General features: G+C 39.7%; 1 protein-coding gene across 7 annotated transcripts in view; it reads right to left on the reverse strand.

The window, feature by feature from the left end:
* The window catches only part of vav2 (vav 2 guanine nucleotide exchange factor), a 153,316-nt gene that overhangs the window by 31,284 nt on the left and 104,837 nt on the right, over positions 1-17,195 (reverse strand). For all 7 annotated transcript variants that reach the window (XM_061801114.1, XM_061801115.1, XM_061801112.1 and 4 more), the window contains 2 exons: positions 11,746-11,804; positions 5,119-5,187 (listed from right to left, as the gene is read on the reverse strand). In XM_061801114.1, coding sequence (XP_061657098.1) covers positions 5,119-5,187; positions 11,746-11,804 — 128 coding nt within the window. The remainder of the gene's footprint in view (positions 1-5,118; positions 5,188-11,745; positions 11,805-17,195) is intronic.

The following is a 17,195-nucleotide window of genomic DNA, read 5'->3' on the forward strand; positions in this document are numbered from 1 at the left end:
AACTGCTGTTGAATAATGAGAAGGCAGCGTGGGTGGACGACAAGCCGCCTACGAGGTCCCGACTGTGTCTTCTTTGTGAACTCTAGCAAGTACACCAGCCTCCACAGAGACTCTTGCTTGACATGGATGGGCATTTCAGGAAACAGGTGCATTGAATATCAAAATTATGTCTCACAGAAAATGATAATAAAAGAAAGGTCCATTTCAAGTACAGATGTAAAAGACGAGTGGCATCTCCGTGGAGAGTCAGAGGAGCTGCGGAACTGACAAGGACATTTTGGAAGAGAAAAGCTGCACGACCAGCTAGTAGGTTTGGGAGCAGTTAGATTTTCATGTTGTGTTGGATGGGTTTGGATTTTAATATCCCTGAAAGAAACTCATATCATTTTGAAATGGCATTTGGTATTTATTTAGTTTGTATGTTTAAGATACTACAATTAAAATCGGGAACTGGGCTAATCCTTGTCATGCCACTGCATAACAAATGTCAACGGTATAAATGTTTTGACTTGGAGAAAATGTTCATTCGCGTGCATGTAGAAATTGATGGTACCTGTAATTGCAATGTGTTTAAAAAAGTGAGTGAAGCTGAAATGTCTTATAGTAGCTATGATTTCCATACCAATAAATGCAGAGGATTCTTAGTTTTTTTCCCCAAAATGGAGGACGAATCAACATTTTTATTTCTTGAGAGAAAAATAAAAAATATATATATTTTAGGGTGTTTCGGCATATTTCTTTACAGACTCAAGCATATCTATGTATCTTGAACATGTTCCTTTCCCCTGGACAACTGAATAAATATTAAGTAGTACAAATGGGTTCTGAGCACTGATACACATCCATGTTGCATAGTCTAGCAACTTGTGTCATTTGTGAACTGCAATTGTAGCCAAGGAAGATTGAGCAACTTTAACACACTGCTATTATTTTAAACACTTTCTGTGCACATACAGTATGTATGCGTATTCAGCATGTACAGATACTGTAGTTCCAGAAAGCATGTGTATGCATACCAGTGCATCAGGAGAGGAATGAAAACCTGAACACTCCTGAATTAGGTTACATTTTCTGTCTGATTACCACAGTGACAAGCCACAGGGTGTCCTGGCTGTTAGCACGCAATCAGCCAAGTAGCTCAAAGGCCTCAATGACATAGTTAGATTTTAGCGAGGTGGGGATGGGAGAATGACTCACCATATCACTGAGCTGTTACTGAGCAAAAGCGCCCCTAGGTTAGAATGTGCTGGTTTTCAATAAAAGGCATATTATGTTTGGTTTGGTTTGCAATGTGGCCAGGGCTCCAGTTTCAATATTGGGGAGGAGCTCATGCATCATCCCTCGACTTAGGTGCTGTTTCTTAGCAGCGTTGGAGGGGATGTAACTAAAAGGAACATCAAGCAAATATACCAGATATGACTTTGAGGGGGAAAAACAGCTTCATGAACTTTGCAAAAGTTCATGTAAAAAATTAAATACGCTGTGGGTTGTTGTTTTATTTCTGTTCACAAAATAATGGATTGTGACTTCAGCCTTACAGGTATGATGTCAAATTAAAATTAAGTTTGTTACTAAATAGCTTGCAGTTACTAATACATGAGGTAGGCTCCATTTATTTTCAAGCTATTGACTTTCCATGTCAATCTGCCAAAGGGATTAATGGAGCAAAATAAACTGCAGACGGAGCGACACAAAGAAGCTTGTGACACCGTTAGCTTCAGAATGGAAATCCATGTGTGCCTTTTTACAGAAGAAATACTCCCCTGGCTCCTGTGCCCAATACAGACCCATTTCATGCTTTGTCAATTCCATGATGGAGTCATTCCAAAGTGACTGTGAGTTAAGCCACATGAAGACTTGACATCAAAAACGTGAAGGAAAGAAGCACAGTCTTTCCCACATTAACCCAGGAGACCTCAATTAGATACAGGTTGTGTTCCAATTGACTCTGAGAGTCCGGTACAAACATTGCTTTCCTAAGTGTAAAAGTACTATCGACTCTAAAAGCTGGTATTTACTCTACAGGTGAGGTTTTTCTGACAACCTGATGGTCCAATCTTCAGTGACACAATTGGCACTGACACTGTAACTTCAGGTTGTGATGCCCACGTGAAGCAACTCTAATGAAAACATTCATCTCTATATTAATTGATGGAGTTTAGAATAAAACTTCAAGAGACCTTAAGTGAACCTGAAGGTCCACAATCAGGTTTGGTTGAAATTAAATAGTTCATCCATAAATTTTCTGAGCTGCTTATTCTCATGAGAGTTACAGGAGTGCTCGGGTCAATCCCAGCTCTCATCAGGCAGGAGGTGGGGAACACCCTGAACTGGTTGCCAGGCAATCGCAGGGGACATAGAAACAAACAACAGTCGTACTCATAATCACATCCAGGGGCAATTTCGAATCTCCAATGAATGCATGTTTTTGGGATATGGGAGGAAACCAGAGTGCCCGCAGAAAACCCACGCAGGCACGGGGAGAACCGAAAAACTGCACACAGGCGGGGCCGGGATTTGAACCCTGGTCCTCAGAACTATGAGGCCAACGCTCTACAGATGCTCCACCGTGTTGCCAAATTGGATAGTTACTCAGTGTAATTTTCATCGCAAAGGCCCACATTGAGGTTGGGTTTACTTGCTTAGTTTAATTACAGCAAATTCTTTCAGATGGGTAATCATTTTTCATCTTAACATTGAAGTGAATGATCCCACCAAGTTGCTATGACAATATTCTGTGCAAACTGTTGTTTTTTAATGACGCCATATGTCAGGATTTTGCCCGTTTTCCTCCTTTAAAGAGACTCTTGTGGAGTATTATGTCGGTAAAATAGATGATTATTACTCGGGAAGAGTTTCATTATTATCCTCCATCTCATTTTTACAGTTTAGCCGTGCACTTATTTCAAACCATGCATCAATATGTCAGACTAATGAATAAGTTTTTGAATGCAGGGTTACAAAAGGCATGGCTCTTGTGCCACTAACTAACTGCTCAGTGCAGGCAGGATCTGCTGATGAATCAGTTATGCGTGCGTTCATTGATGAAACAAAACGCATGCATGGTCTTTGTAAAAGGTCAAGAGAAGCGCTGTAGCAAAGCAGTATAATTAAGTCAATAAGAGCCACACCTTCTGTTTGTAACTTCTGGTCACACATTTATTTATCATAAAACACACATTACTTCCCGCAGGGCATTAGGAACTATAGAAAGCTAGTTAAACAAAAAAAAAAAAAAAAAGAATTTTTAAATTATTAACTTTTAAGGCCCTCGAAGGACTGTCTTTACGTGTTGAGTTCAAGCCTCTGTGAAGATCAAATGCTTATGCTGCAGGTTTTTATTTTTCTTTTAAGGATTTTTTTTTGTGACATACCCCATAAAATGGACCGTTGCCAAGTATGAGCATCACACAAGGGAGTACACTGCCTGAAATCTTAATTCTGAATCTGAGTGTCATAAAATTGTGTTTGAAATTAGAAGTTCTGCCATATAGCAAAAAATTATGTCCACATTTCTTATTGTATAAGAAAATGCTTCTGCATCCTAAATTTGCAACCCAAACTCGTCATTACAAAATAAGGAAGGATTCATAAACTGGCCCTCTCACATCTTCCACAAATGTCAGCTTTCGAGATTTTTATTTCTTCACTTCTATGATTTGCGCTATTACTCATACCGCTTACCACCCTATGCAGATTTAAGTCAGGTTAACTGCACTCTAATCCTGTATTAGCCTGCTTTGCTGCTTTTTCTCTTCTGCACAGATAGCACACACTTGTGCTCCCTACAGAATGACACAAGCACACATTCAGTGGATGTATATCTACCCCTTGCATGCTTCCATTTCCTACTCCCTCGCGCCTTCCTGTATCTCCATGTGATGAATGGCACATATCTCACTGCGGGTAACTAATTATTCTCCATTAATCTGAGTTGTCACCGCGGGAAACACCGCCAAATCGGAGCGGGCCATACGACTCACTTTCACACCCGGAAAACCCACACATCCACATTCGAAAGAGCAGGCTAGGAGCCAGAGAGTATTGCTGGTGTCACTATGGCAACGGGCAGAGTAACAGCGAGCTCTTTGCTTATTTCATTAGACATTGTGGAAAATGGAAGTGGCAATAAGGGCTGACGTTTGACAAAAAGTACAGAATTATATAGCACACCCTTCAATATAGTAAGTTCCTCAGTGTTTATTTCAACCCCCAGAACTTTTGCTGAACCATTTCCCAAAACCGTCTTTACATTGTATTGCAAAATTGTTTCAATGCACCCTCAGCGTGAGCACTTGCGTGCACCTAAGAAAATAATAGCTCCTTTTTGCACAATTTAACTTCATACTGTAGTTTCAAGAGGCGGCACGGTGAGATCAGCTGGAAAGCGTTGGCCTTAACAGTTCTGGTGTCCCGGGTTCAATCATCTGTGTGGACCTGTGTGGAGTTTGCGTGTTCTCTCCGTGCCTGCGTGGGTTTTCTCCAGGCACTCTGGTTTCCTCCCACATCCCAAAAACATGCAACATTAATCGGACACTCTAAATTCCCCCTAGGTGTGATTGTGAGTGCGGCTGTTTGTCTCCATGTGCCCTGCGATTGGCTGTGAACCAGTTCAGGGTGTACCCTGCCTCCTGCCCGTTGACAGCTGGGATAGGCTCCAGCACTCCCTGCGACCCTCATGAGGATAAGCAGCTAGGAAAATGGATGGATGGATGGATTATTATTATTATCATTATGATTATGTTAGATTATTCTGTTTTCGTTAATTAACATAAAATTTAAATTTTGTGTTGCTTGCCATTTAGTTGTTGTTTTTTTTTTTTTAAATGGTGTCCATACCTACAACATAAAAACACAACTTACACCGTTACAATTTTTCAATGTTTCTTTGTGTACTGTCAAGCTTCTGGATGGATGGATGGATGGATGGATGGATGGATGGATGGATGGATGGAGTTTGAAGAAGGGCTTTGCATTGGATTATGCTACTATATGTATTGTATGGACAGGGCGGTTCCTCCAGATAGTAAATAGGAGTCACTTTCATTTTTTTTTATGTGGCATATACATATACAACATATTTGTGTGTGTCTTGTCCGTGTAATAATGACAACTTACTCTGCCAACTCCTCAAGACTTCTGTACACGTCATCTTCATTTAAGGCTGTGTCCTCTGTGGGAAAAGATCTGAAACACCAACAGAGGTTGAGGGTTAAAAAAAACACTTTTTCAAAGCCCCTGGAAAAAACTAAAAAAAAAAAAGTAAACACAAAAAAACAGACAAAAAAAAACACTTTTCAAATGGTGTTTTATCTCTGTCAAATTGTCACTCCCCCGTGCAACACATTCAGGGCAGAAGCCATCAGTCAGAAAAAAAAAAAAAAAAACATTGTCAAAACATGTCAGCCCACCTCTCATGACAGATTAAAAAAAGAAAAAAATTCTCATTTTCTCATATCTAACTTGGAACTAGAACTGGATTGGAGCAGAAGAAACACCCTTTTTCGAGACTGATGGATACACGTCAGGTATTCTGGACATTTCAAGGACTCTCAGAGGCAATGAAGAACAACATGACAGAAAACAGGACATCCCTACAGATTATTTGTCAACTATGATGGCTGGAAGTCACACAGCCAAACATTAAAACACAGAGAGTAAAAATAGAGCTGCAAATCATACATTTCACCTTCTTGCTGACCCACATTAAAACTACACCTCGGATGTGCAAGTACATCAAAATTTAATGACGGTGATTAGCTCATTAAACATGGGGAATTTATTTTGAATGTTAAAGATCTCCCCGCACAGCAAACATTCTCAAGCACTTTATTAGCTCTTGGTTAGTTTGTCTTTGTTCCCGGATGAGCTGTTTGCTACAAATTAGAACCTATTACTTCAATGTCATGTGCAATTCATGACGATTAAAATGATTAAGATGATAATGTCAACCACCCTACTAAAACTGAAAAAGCGCTGTTGATATCAATAGAATCTAGTCACTTATGTAAGTTATTAAAAATGTCTCCGTTGGCAGTGTTGTGATTTCAAATCTTTGACTACAGTATTACACTTTTGTAATTTTCTGTAAGAGCTGAATGTTTTTCTTCAGTCATTCTGTAGCATCCATCTTGTTAAACCAAGCCGCTTAGTTTACCGTCACAAAAGTGCTTTCACGTCATTAAAATATTAATTGTGAAAATACAATATCAAAACTTCATGTGATTTATGCAACTCTCATCACTCCTGCTATGAGCACAGCACAGCTCAGGGTGCTTCCTCCCGAGCCCAATAACCCACCCACATTTGATGACCCCCTCCAATGAAATGCACACTATATTATAAGTTATTAATGGAGTCCCGCAGGGCAAAATTTAATTACATAGTAGTTTGTGGGGCCATGCCCTCGCATCTATCACCTCAGTGTTGTTTTGCGGAGCCAAGCACTCTCTAATGCTGCTGTTTTCATTTCTCCTAAATGGTGCAACAAGGTGCAATTGTGCTATGTTTATAATTTCATCAGATCTCCTCTAACAGCGTGTCTCCTGGCTATTCACCGTCATTATTGGCTATGCGGCTAGCGTATTGCTTCATGCATTTTTCAAGTCTCTACACTGTGTGCTACTTTGCTTTTCTCAGACAAAGTAAACTGTTGTTTGCCTCTTTTTGGTCTAAAGACTCATCTGAGGCCCTCCTTTTACAGAGTGCGCATTATCTACATGTGCTTGGGTGGATTCCCCGAAAATACATGTTAATTGAAAAATAAAGGTGTGAATGCAAGTGTGAACGCTGTCCTCAACACCCCCCACCCCCGCCACCCTTGCTTCATATAACCCCTGTGATTTCAGGGTAGACAAAAATAACCCACCCAAAATTAGCTGGGCATGATCCTAGTGAAAATAAATGGTGCAGAAAAAGGATAAATGATTTAGTAAGAACATATGAATACTTTTTTATTTAAGGTCTAAATGTCAACTATTCTATGTTATACACAAAACAATGACCTATTTTAACCCATAAAGAATTTGCATAAAGCAACATTTTCAAGGGGAAAATAATTAGTACATATTAGAATAATACCCTACCCTATTTTAGCATCATCACTATTAATATATATTGTTTATTGTACCAAAATATTTAATGCACAGGTTTGATAGTATATGTACGTACCCATTTGTGCTAAATTCCAAAGCCAGTAAAGTAGTTTAGTAGTTCCCAACATACTATGCCCTTCTCCCGCTGAAATGTTTTTACGATGCTTGCATTAAAGACAGAACAATAATAAACACAATAAATTCATACTAAATGTGGACTTTTTTTCCCATAATCCCTCAAAATCTGAAATGAGCTGTCACCCATTACCCTTTTCCTATCAATTTGTCTTATCTTTAATTCAACCTGTTTCAGCTTTCACTTTTTGACACCCCCTTTTGTTTTGTCTAAAATATGACTGTATTATATCACATTGACCAGGTTATATACGGCCTGTTTCAAGAGATTTCTGCATCAAAAATGAAGTAATCCCACTATCCAAAGTCTTGCAGCCTTAGCTTTCTCTCTGCCAAGCCCTTTTTTGATTAATACCATAAATTTAACCATCCCCTAACCGTGGTGAATTTTCCTCACCGCCCATGTGGTAAATTCCAGCATAAAGGGATTTGTGCACATATGTGCAGGACATAGGCACAGCGAGCCAGTTGCATTGATCAGCGACTGTCAGAGAGCAGAACGGCAGTGTAGTTATTAGATGGGGATACGGCTCAAACAGTCGACCATGGAAGCGGCTTCACGTCCCTGGATGCAACTTTGCCTCTGCTACGCTCAATAAATCACTAAAGCTCAAGCCAGTCTGCACACATTGCTACTTATTCCCTGTCCTTTCCGGGCTTTTAAATACGGTCCGGTAGCTTCCTTCAAAGTCACCTTTCCTGCTGAAGAACTTCACCAGGAATACAAGTGACATTTCTTGTAGAATGATCTGTTGTTACGGACACATACTAGATACATACATAGTCTGCCAAAGGAGAAGAGTATGATCGAGCCAATGGATGAAAAAAAAGAAGCTTTTTCATATATTATTATTACCGTAAATAGGAATGCATAGATCTACCGAAATCAATATGTAACCTAATGACAATTTAGAGATTAATCTCCTCGGATTCATCTGCTTATTTTCAGTCCTCACCATAATTATAATCTGCACAGTGTGTTGATAAAATATGATTACACCGATATGTTTTCTGTCAGATAAAGGAGTGCCATATTTTCTGCACTATATGGCACACCGCATTATAAGGCGCATAAAATAGACACTACAGTCGAGGCTGGGGCTACATTATGCATCCACTAGATCGAGCTGCACTGAAGGCTCAATATTGATCCATATACTGTATATGGCGCACCGGATTATAAGGCGCACCGTCTGCTTTTGAGAAACTTAAAGGCTTTTAGGTGTGCCTTATAGTGCGGAAAATACGGTAGTTTGTGTGGAGGGGGGAAAAAATACAAAGTAGTAAGTCAGCTGATTCATTTAATTATTTGCATAATGTTAAGGAAAGATTACTGAGCACAATTGGCTTTAAACTTGATGTATACAGAGGGAACTTTCAGAATGTTGATCAAATTTAGAAAGATTTTTTTTTTTAAAATTGATTTATTTGGAATTTTGTCTGGGTCTGTTCGCACAGTTGGGAGCAGACACAGGACACAGCAGATGGCAGCCAGCCAACAGGAAGCCCTCATTTCCAAGTGAAGCTGGCATCCCCGATGCAGTGATAGACACATAAACTACCAAGGCCACAATGATCTGAGTCCACATCAAAGGTGAGATCAATGGGGCTCGACGGAATGCCAATAGGCATGTCTTTGGCATTGATACAGGGAGATTTAACATAGCCACGAGCTCTCCGGTCACTTTAAAGATCAATGTAGCGCCTGATGTGCTTTCTGTAAGCATTATTTGAGACAACAGGGTAATGGCCTGATCGGAAAACCTTCAACTTAAGATGCTAAAACTGGAGAATGTCTTTTCTAAATTATTCGTGCCGTTTCCCCTCTCCATCACTGGAAGTAAGACCACCCGAGCTTATAACCTCTAGCAACCACTGCATGAAGATGATTTTGTTTCTACCACCATTTGGTGATTGTTAGTTATTTAGCAAGATAATGAAAACACAACCAATTTCCATCAAGGCTTGTAGATGAGTGTTACTTGGTCTGAGGAAAATCTCATTCTATTTTGATCCACTTCCCTTAACGGAGGTCTGTACTCTAGTGCAATTGCAGTATTTGCATTTTGTTTAACAGCTGTCCAATTCTAGGTTATTATTACTTCGCCTTAGCTTGATAGAATTGTATTTCTCAACCTCTATTCTATTTTCTCATTTTCTTGTGGGCTGATTGGCTTTTCGCACAACTCTCTGCCACCTGTTCTCAACACAATTAAAATTGTCAGGAGAAGATTGCATTTTGGGGTTGGTTTGAATAATGTGCTACAATTAAAGTACTACAAAATAGTGTTTTAATGGAAAACTATTGAATATATATCTCAATCCAAGAGATAATGTATAGTAACAACAACAGCTTTGCCCAATAGGCAAGCGCCACATGCACCAAAGCATTCCATATCATCCATCCATCCATTTTTTTTTTGCTGCTTATCTTCACGATTATTGCTGGGAGTGCTGGAGCCTATCCCAGCTGTCAACGGACAGGAGGCGGGTATACCTTGAACTGGTTGCCAGCCAATCGCAGGGCACATAGAGACAGACAACAGTCGCACTCACAATCACATCTAGGGGCAATTTAGAGTGCCCAACTAATGTTGCATGTTTTGGGGATGTGGGAGGAAACCGGAGTGACCAGAGGAAATCCTTGCAGGCACGGGGAGAACACGCAAACTCCACACAGGCGGGTCTGGGATTGAACCTGGGACCTTAGAACTGTGAGGCCAACGCTTTACCAGCTGAGTCACTGTGCCACCTCCATATTATCCACTAATCTTTAACCTTCCCAGATTGTGTAATATTTAACAGATGTTCTTGAGGGCAGGGACCAAATGTGACCTTACCTAATGCCACCATTGATTCTGATATTTCTCATTTTTTTCTCTTAATCGCAAGAAAAGCATTTTTTTTTTAAAGGTGATGTTTGCTGTTCAACTATCCGTCCATTTTCCAGGCCGCTTGTTGTCACAAGGGTCACGGTAGTGGAGGAGCCTATCCAGGATAACTCTGGCCGAAAGGCGGACGACACCCTGCACTAGTTTTTTCATTTGTATTAAAACTGTATGACCTGGAAATAGAATATTAAAGTAATCTTTTGAAAACGTATCCTTCTCTGGCCCCATTTTATGCCGCTAATTTAATTTTCATTATTATTTTAAAACTTGTCACAGCGTGACTAGAATAGCCAATCAGAGACTGTAGACCACAATGCATGACCAAATAGTGTGTCAATCATTGGCACATGCAGCCTCGCGGGGACACAGAACAGCCTCTCGCTAAAAAGAGACTATCATAGTTTCTTGGACGAATTATTTAAGTCTAAAAGAAGGATTTCCTTTGGGCAGGGATGCGAGGCAGCGGCAGAGAGAGGGAAGTGAGGCCATATTCAGAGCTTGCTTAGCAGTTTGAAAACTGCATACTCGACCTTGAAGAGGTGTCACAACAGAAATAGTAGGAGAAGAATATAAAATCTTCACAATTCAATCAACATGAAAAAAAATGTCTACAGTATGCATCTATTTTTCTCAAATGAAATCAGATCAAAATACAAGAACCATACTTACTTTTATGGTTTATTTTGATCACTTTTTTATTTTGATTTTGATTTTATAACGCTCTTGAGAGGGCAGTAAGAGACTGTGGACGGCCCTGATGAGGCCCGTGGGCCATATCTTGTCCAGGTCTGGGTTTAAGGGAACCTCTGCTTTTATTTAAAATTTAATTACTAAGGTACCTCATATTCTCCTCAAACTCATAGCTACTGTGATGATAACATCCAATGAGCATCTAGAGAATTTTCAGTTGTTAAGGTTTTACAAATTAATTGATAGTTGGACTGCTAAAATTTACACATAGCTCAGGATTGGAGTATCAAGGTATGTGTGCTTCCACAGTGGTCAAACATCCATCGATTTCATCACCTCACAGCAAACAGTCAGCGTGAACAGCGAGAAGTCAGCAGCTTGAGTTGTGCGTATTATTAGCAGAAGACCTGAGCTCGCGTTCCATGTCACTCTCTTCTTGCTTCATTTCCTGCCGTGGTTCTTAATGTGCGTGCGCCATCAACTCATTACTCAAGACAGATAAAATGGCTTTTTATGTGCTGCTAGACCTCCCGAGCTCCACGCCAATTGAGAAAATAAAGAGGAATCAGAATCCCATTTTAGGGTTGATAAAAGCAGCAAGAATGATTTTCTCTATTTCTTTATTGTATGAGAATAATGCTGCTGGCGTACATTGGAGTCATCTAACTGTGGAGGCAGAAGACATCAGCGCTTGTGATTTTACGTTTCTCTTTTAACACTACTGCACTGTGTCAGTGAAAGGTGAAAATTAAGAATATTTTCTAGGTAAGATGTCACCTTAAGTGTCATTTTTTTTAAAGAACAGCTGTAAAGATTAATTCTGCTCACCTTTTTTGGGTAAAACGTGGAAGTCATTTATTGAAAGTATTTTCCCGACATATGGAGAGAATCTTACCCAATTAAATAATCAATAATGAGTGATAAACGGGATTTACCTGATGCCTTTGATTTGTGCAATACTGTGGTGGGAGATCCTTGACAGAGTAGAAATCACCTGAAACAAAGAGAAATAATAAATCACATCAACTACAAAAAAGGAGATGAAAGGAGATCATATCTAATTTGGAAACTGGAAATACTCTCAATGATTGAAAATGAAAAAAAAAAAAAAAAGGATCAACAAAAACAATTCTACATGATTAATGTCAGGACAGGTTGACTTGTGGCAACATGGATAAGAAGAAGCCACAAAGATTAGAGCTTTTGAACCTCCCCCCGAGAAAAAAATAAAATAAAATAAAAAAAAAAAAATCACTGAAACACCGGGGGAAAAAAAAATAAAAATTCAGAAATAAAAACAAATGACCAGTAATGTTCAACAAAAATATAAAATAATTGTCATCAATATGAAAGAACCACATATCAAAACTGTGATGGCACTTATATACTGTAGTTATATACAGAACATACAAACAAGTTCTATAGTCAGTGTTATAATGCTAATGTTATACCCACAAGAAGAGTTGCTATTTGAGAGTCATTAACAAACTAAAACTGGTCATCCTCTGAGAGATTGTGTACAAATGCGGAGATCCTGACAGTGGAATGCAATCCATATATCATAGAAATACACAGACCCCTCGGCACTATAAACCCAATAAACAAGTACTCTCCAATTTGACTGGATGCTTGGTAGATGCTACGAGACGATCTCACAGTGTCTCTGTCACAGTACTTGGGCTCGCCTTTGATGAGCTTGCAGAAAAAGTCAAATTTCTCCAAACCTGTGAGTGTTTCGAGTGAGAACACTGATAACGCATTCATACGGAACCAGAAACACATTTTGTTCTGTGGGTATATGAGTCAATGGGGGAATTGTAGTCTTATCTGCCATAACAGCTCAATATTCAAGTACGGTACACTGTACACTGTTCCCCAGACAAATATGAAGAGTATGTTAATGGTCACAGCATTTGTAATTCCAGTATGATGTGCCTTTTGTTTTTCAAAAGGTAAAACTTTGAATTGTGGTTACGTTGAGCAGTGAGATGAAATTGCGTTGCTTTATATTGAGAGGCGTTTCTACCTGCACTGCACTTCTCCATCGCCACAAACTATAAATCACAATTAATTCTTTTTACGGATAGATGAGCACATCCAATTGTATGTAACCCAGAGTGGTTGATTTGTAGATTCAATAGAGCTGAGACTTTTACACTTTATGTTGATTGTCACTTTTATTGAGGCTGTAACTCACTTTACTCAAAGTTTTATGATGTTTTTCAGTCACGGGAATAAATATGATACTGATGATGAATTATTGCATGAATATCTCTCAAAAGTTTGTATTTTTTGGAATTGAAATCCCATTCTATGCAAATAGACTGCAACCGTCCTAAAATCCTGCGTGTATGTCTCCATTTTTATTGTTTTAATTAGTAGAGTCTTGGTTAGTTTGTGCTTAATTGCTATGAGTAAATTAGTGCATGGTTAATATAGTCGTGTTCATTTTAAAATGATTGAATGCTGCCTTTAAATCTCATGCAAGAGCTCCTTTATGGCAGAGGACTACAGATGGCGTGCATGCACGGTCTAGAGATGCCAAGTTTAGGACAATGAGGGAATCGCTACTATACACAAACACATGCACAAATGCACGCGCACACATACACATACACACACACACACACGCATAAACACACACACGCACACGACAGTCTCCAGATCAGAAACCCTGCCTCTGACGCCTCATTAACCACTGGTGGGTGTGTTTCAGCTTACAACACCGTGGCAACGCCAGATGCCTCCTCAACCAAGAGGAGAGAAATTGTCATCGCAACCACTATTGCTCGGCAAGTGTGTCATACAGAGCCTCTCATCACTAAGCAAACAATGCATGGATCTCAAAGCAGGGAGTATTCCAAACAGGCAATGTGAAAAGACAAAAGCCACCACTTCAGTGCTACTTGTCTTAAGTGTCCTCATTGAAGTTGATTGTATGTTTAGCAAGCGGTTTTGAAGATGGATGTCCACATTGAGTATGTATTCATCATATTTACACCCATCCACTTGAGGAAGGGAAACATTAACAGGGATACTGACATCATCTTAAGTGATTATTTCAGGAAGACTAAACACATGTAATTGTCATTTCCATGCTTTACAGTTCCAAGATGGGGCCGGTCCACTAGTATACAATATATGCATATGAGCTGATTTATTTTTTCAGAGCAACCAAAAAGGGTAGTTTCATCATGATTATCATTTTAATTGTGAAGTCATTTTGCTGCCACATACAAATTTGGAATTATCCAGCTACCCAACATCATTTGTACATCTATTTTACCCCCCATCCCCAGTGTTACGAGCTTATGTTTACCTTTTCGTCAATTATCTTTGTGGAAGGGACATGAAATAATACACTTTACCACACGAAAACTACAGAAATGCATGCCACAAGCTCCGCGAAATTTAAATTAGAAAGACAGACAGATCAGGCTAACCAAAGCTGGGCCGTGAATCTGTTGGTGTAGATCCAGAGAGGTCAGAGCAGTGCCAAAGCCTACTTGGCATGCAGTGACAAGACTTGAGTGTGCCAGCATTGAGCGTCTTACACGTATCACAGAGAAAAGTCTATTCAAACCAAATCTAGAGCGTCTCTGATGTTTAGCAAGTAACAATTTTCATCCAACTTTGACTTGAAACGGATGTCATGAACGTGTTGGAGGTTTGTTCTGAAGTCTTGTGATGTCACCAGAAATGCAAATTTCTAATCCATTTAGAATATGTATGATGTGTTCTTACATTGTGACAAGTATTTAAATGTCAATTATTCGTTTCGTTTTTCTGAAGCAAAAGGATACATGAGAAACCAAATATTAGATCCTGCTAGTGAGTGACTTTAGAATACTAGCTGGTGGCGAAGTAGAAAGAACAGATTATCCTAAAGGGTAGCAGGTTCTACTCCCACGTCCAACTGGTCATATGTCAACATGTCCTTGGGCAAGACACTAAACCCTAATTTGGTCCCAGTCGTCCATTAGTGTTTTAATGTTTTGTGTGTGCATGTAAGTGCGTGTGTGTGTGTGTGTGTGTGTGTGTGCGAGAATAGGGGAATGAGAGGCTTGGGCACTGTGAAAGTGTAGATAAAAGTACTATTTAAATGCAGTCCCAACCAAATCCTGACCATTTTGTAGCTTACATAAAGCATTCTAAAGCAAAATATTTAAAAAAAGATCTAACAAAAGACAAAAATATAACTTCATTCATGAATGCAATTTGCAAGACCAACCCGTTTGTCCAATTGTTTTCAAATTCACCACTTTTTGGAAGTAACTGCCAGTCCGAGCAATCAATTGAGAGTCTTTGCTGGAAATTTTTCCAGTTCTAGGACATCAGACAACAATATATAAAATCCCTTGTGAATTCCGCTGAAAGATGTTAAGATGAAATACCCTGAAGCCAAAAGGCTGATAAGTAAAAACTATGTTCTCAGTTACATTTAGCAAAGCATTCCTTCACAGATTCACTGATTCAATAAACATTTTGGTGTCAGATTTCTTTTGGTGAATTTCTGTCGGCCTCAGTTCCTGTGATCCTTCTCACATCGAATGTACTTTCCACACCCCTTTTCTGATCCTTTGGTTCAGTCAGAGCCTGGGACTCTTTACACATTATTAATTTCCTTCTCATCTCATTCTCCCCAGGGGGTCTTAACATTGTGGCTAGGCAGAGACTAAAGTTTCTTTCACCCTTCTAGGAATATAGAAAAGACAGAGGGATAGCTTGGATTGACAATGTCCAAACTAATACATTACAGTAGCCACCATTACCTAAACCCCTTGCACTTCCCCTCAACCACATTTTTGACCCTGTTTATAATTAAAGTCACTCATAAAGGTTTCCTGTTTTTGCACAAGAGCAACAGGCAACGTTTGCAATTGAGTTGTTTTTGTGCATGTGAAAGCAAATATGTAACCCTGCGACAATGAGGTTTGACTTCAACTGGCTTTCTGAGGGTTCACGTTAGAGTTATAAATTCAGTTATATAAAGTCAGCAGGAAATGGGATGGGAAGGAAAAGTGGTGTATATACAGGTATTAACTATAAGCGGAACCAAAGTGTTTGGAAATGCACTCCACTCTTACACGCTGCCAAACACGCCACGTGTCCTCTGTCCCAGGGAGAGAAAATCAATATTGCAAAGTGTGCAACCAACCAGAGGACTCTCAGGGACATATGTATTTCCCCCGGTCACCAGGAAATATGCATTCTTTTCAGTTTGACTCAAATTAAGTCGGAGCGCAAACACATCTCATTATATCTGAGTTCACTGCAAAAATATGACCAGAAGAGCTATTGGCAGGCCGTCATAGCCGCCAATGTTGTTTGTATTAGAGACAGTCGTGGCACGGGTACGACTTACACCACAAATCAATGCATGTGTTGGAAGTGATCCAGCATCATCCGTTCTGCTTTTCCATTTCCCAGATTAGGTTCCTCTTCCAATAGCTCACGCCTTGATAGTGTGATATATTTATGAGGTTTTCACACTTTGATAGGAAGCATTGGTCTTATTAGTCTGCTTATTTTAGCATGCCAAAGTAGGATGTAGAATACGGCAAACAAGGAACATAGAGCTGAGAACAGATGGATGAGTGGGAACCCTGCATGCACAACATAAATAATGGACAGAGGGGCAACGGCTGAGCCCATGCGCTTTTGTCTCACTATCCCACTGCCTCCGGGAATTTCGGCCTTTCAAACCTTCTCTCTGTCTTTTTTTGACACCGGGTTCAGGAATTCTCTTTCATCTATCTGCCATAGTTTGCAGATATTAAGATGATATTGTCATAAACATACCTGGTGTTTCCTCATATTACACATGGTACAAAGGGATGAGAACACTTTTAAATTCATGGTGCATAGCCATGGTGTAAACTAACAGTTAACATGCAGGGGGGGGGGGGGGGGAGAAAGAAAATGCCAACCAACAAAAACAAAGTCTTCAGAAACATGATACAGGAAGAGGCCCCTCTACAGTGATGGTTTCTGGCATTGCTGTGCTGACAACAGGGCCCAAAACAATACAAAAAAGCTTGATTAAATAGTTTTTGTTTTGTGTAATACTGTAGTAGGAAATATCAACCGTTGTTGTCTGTATGGCGGAATTTCGCCATTTTGTGGAGCCCTTACAGAAGAGATGCAGTCGAGAGGTGGGAGTCTTAGGGAATTATGTTCCACGTGCCATAACCACGGAAAAGAAAAGGTCAAAACTATCAAGTGCGCCATTTCTAAAGAAAGGTAAAGTAAAGGATGCAGCTGGGAAGAAAGCTTTATTCCTCATGACAATAGCATTGCGGCAGTCTTAAGTTGCACAGGAAAGTCTGAGAGCAATCAAGCATGAACTGAGTCACTACACAGACCACTAACCTCAATCACAGTG

The sequence above is a fragment of the Syngnathoides biaculeatus genome, chromosome 17, assembly GCF_019802595.1.
Source record: "Syngnathoides biaculeatus isolate LvHL_M chromosome 17, ASM1980259v1, whole genome shotgun sequence".
NCBI classification, from domain to species: domain Eukaryota; kingdom Metazoa; phylum Chordata; class Actinopteri; order Syngnathiformes; family Syngnathidae; genus Syngnathoides; species Syngnathoides biaculeatus.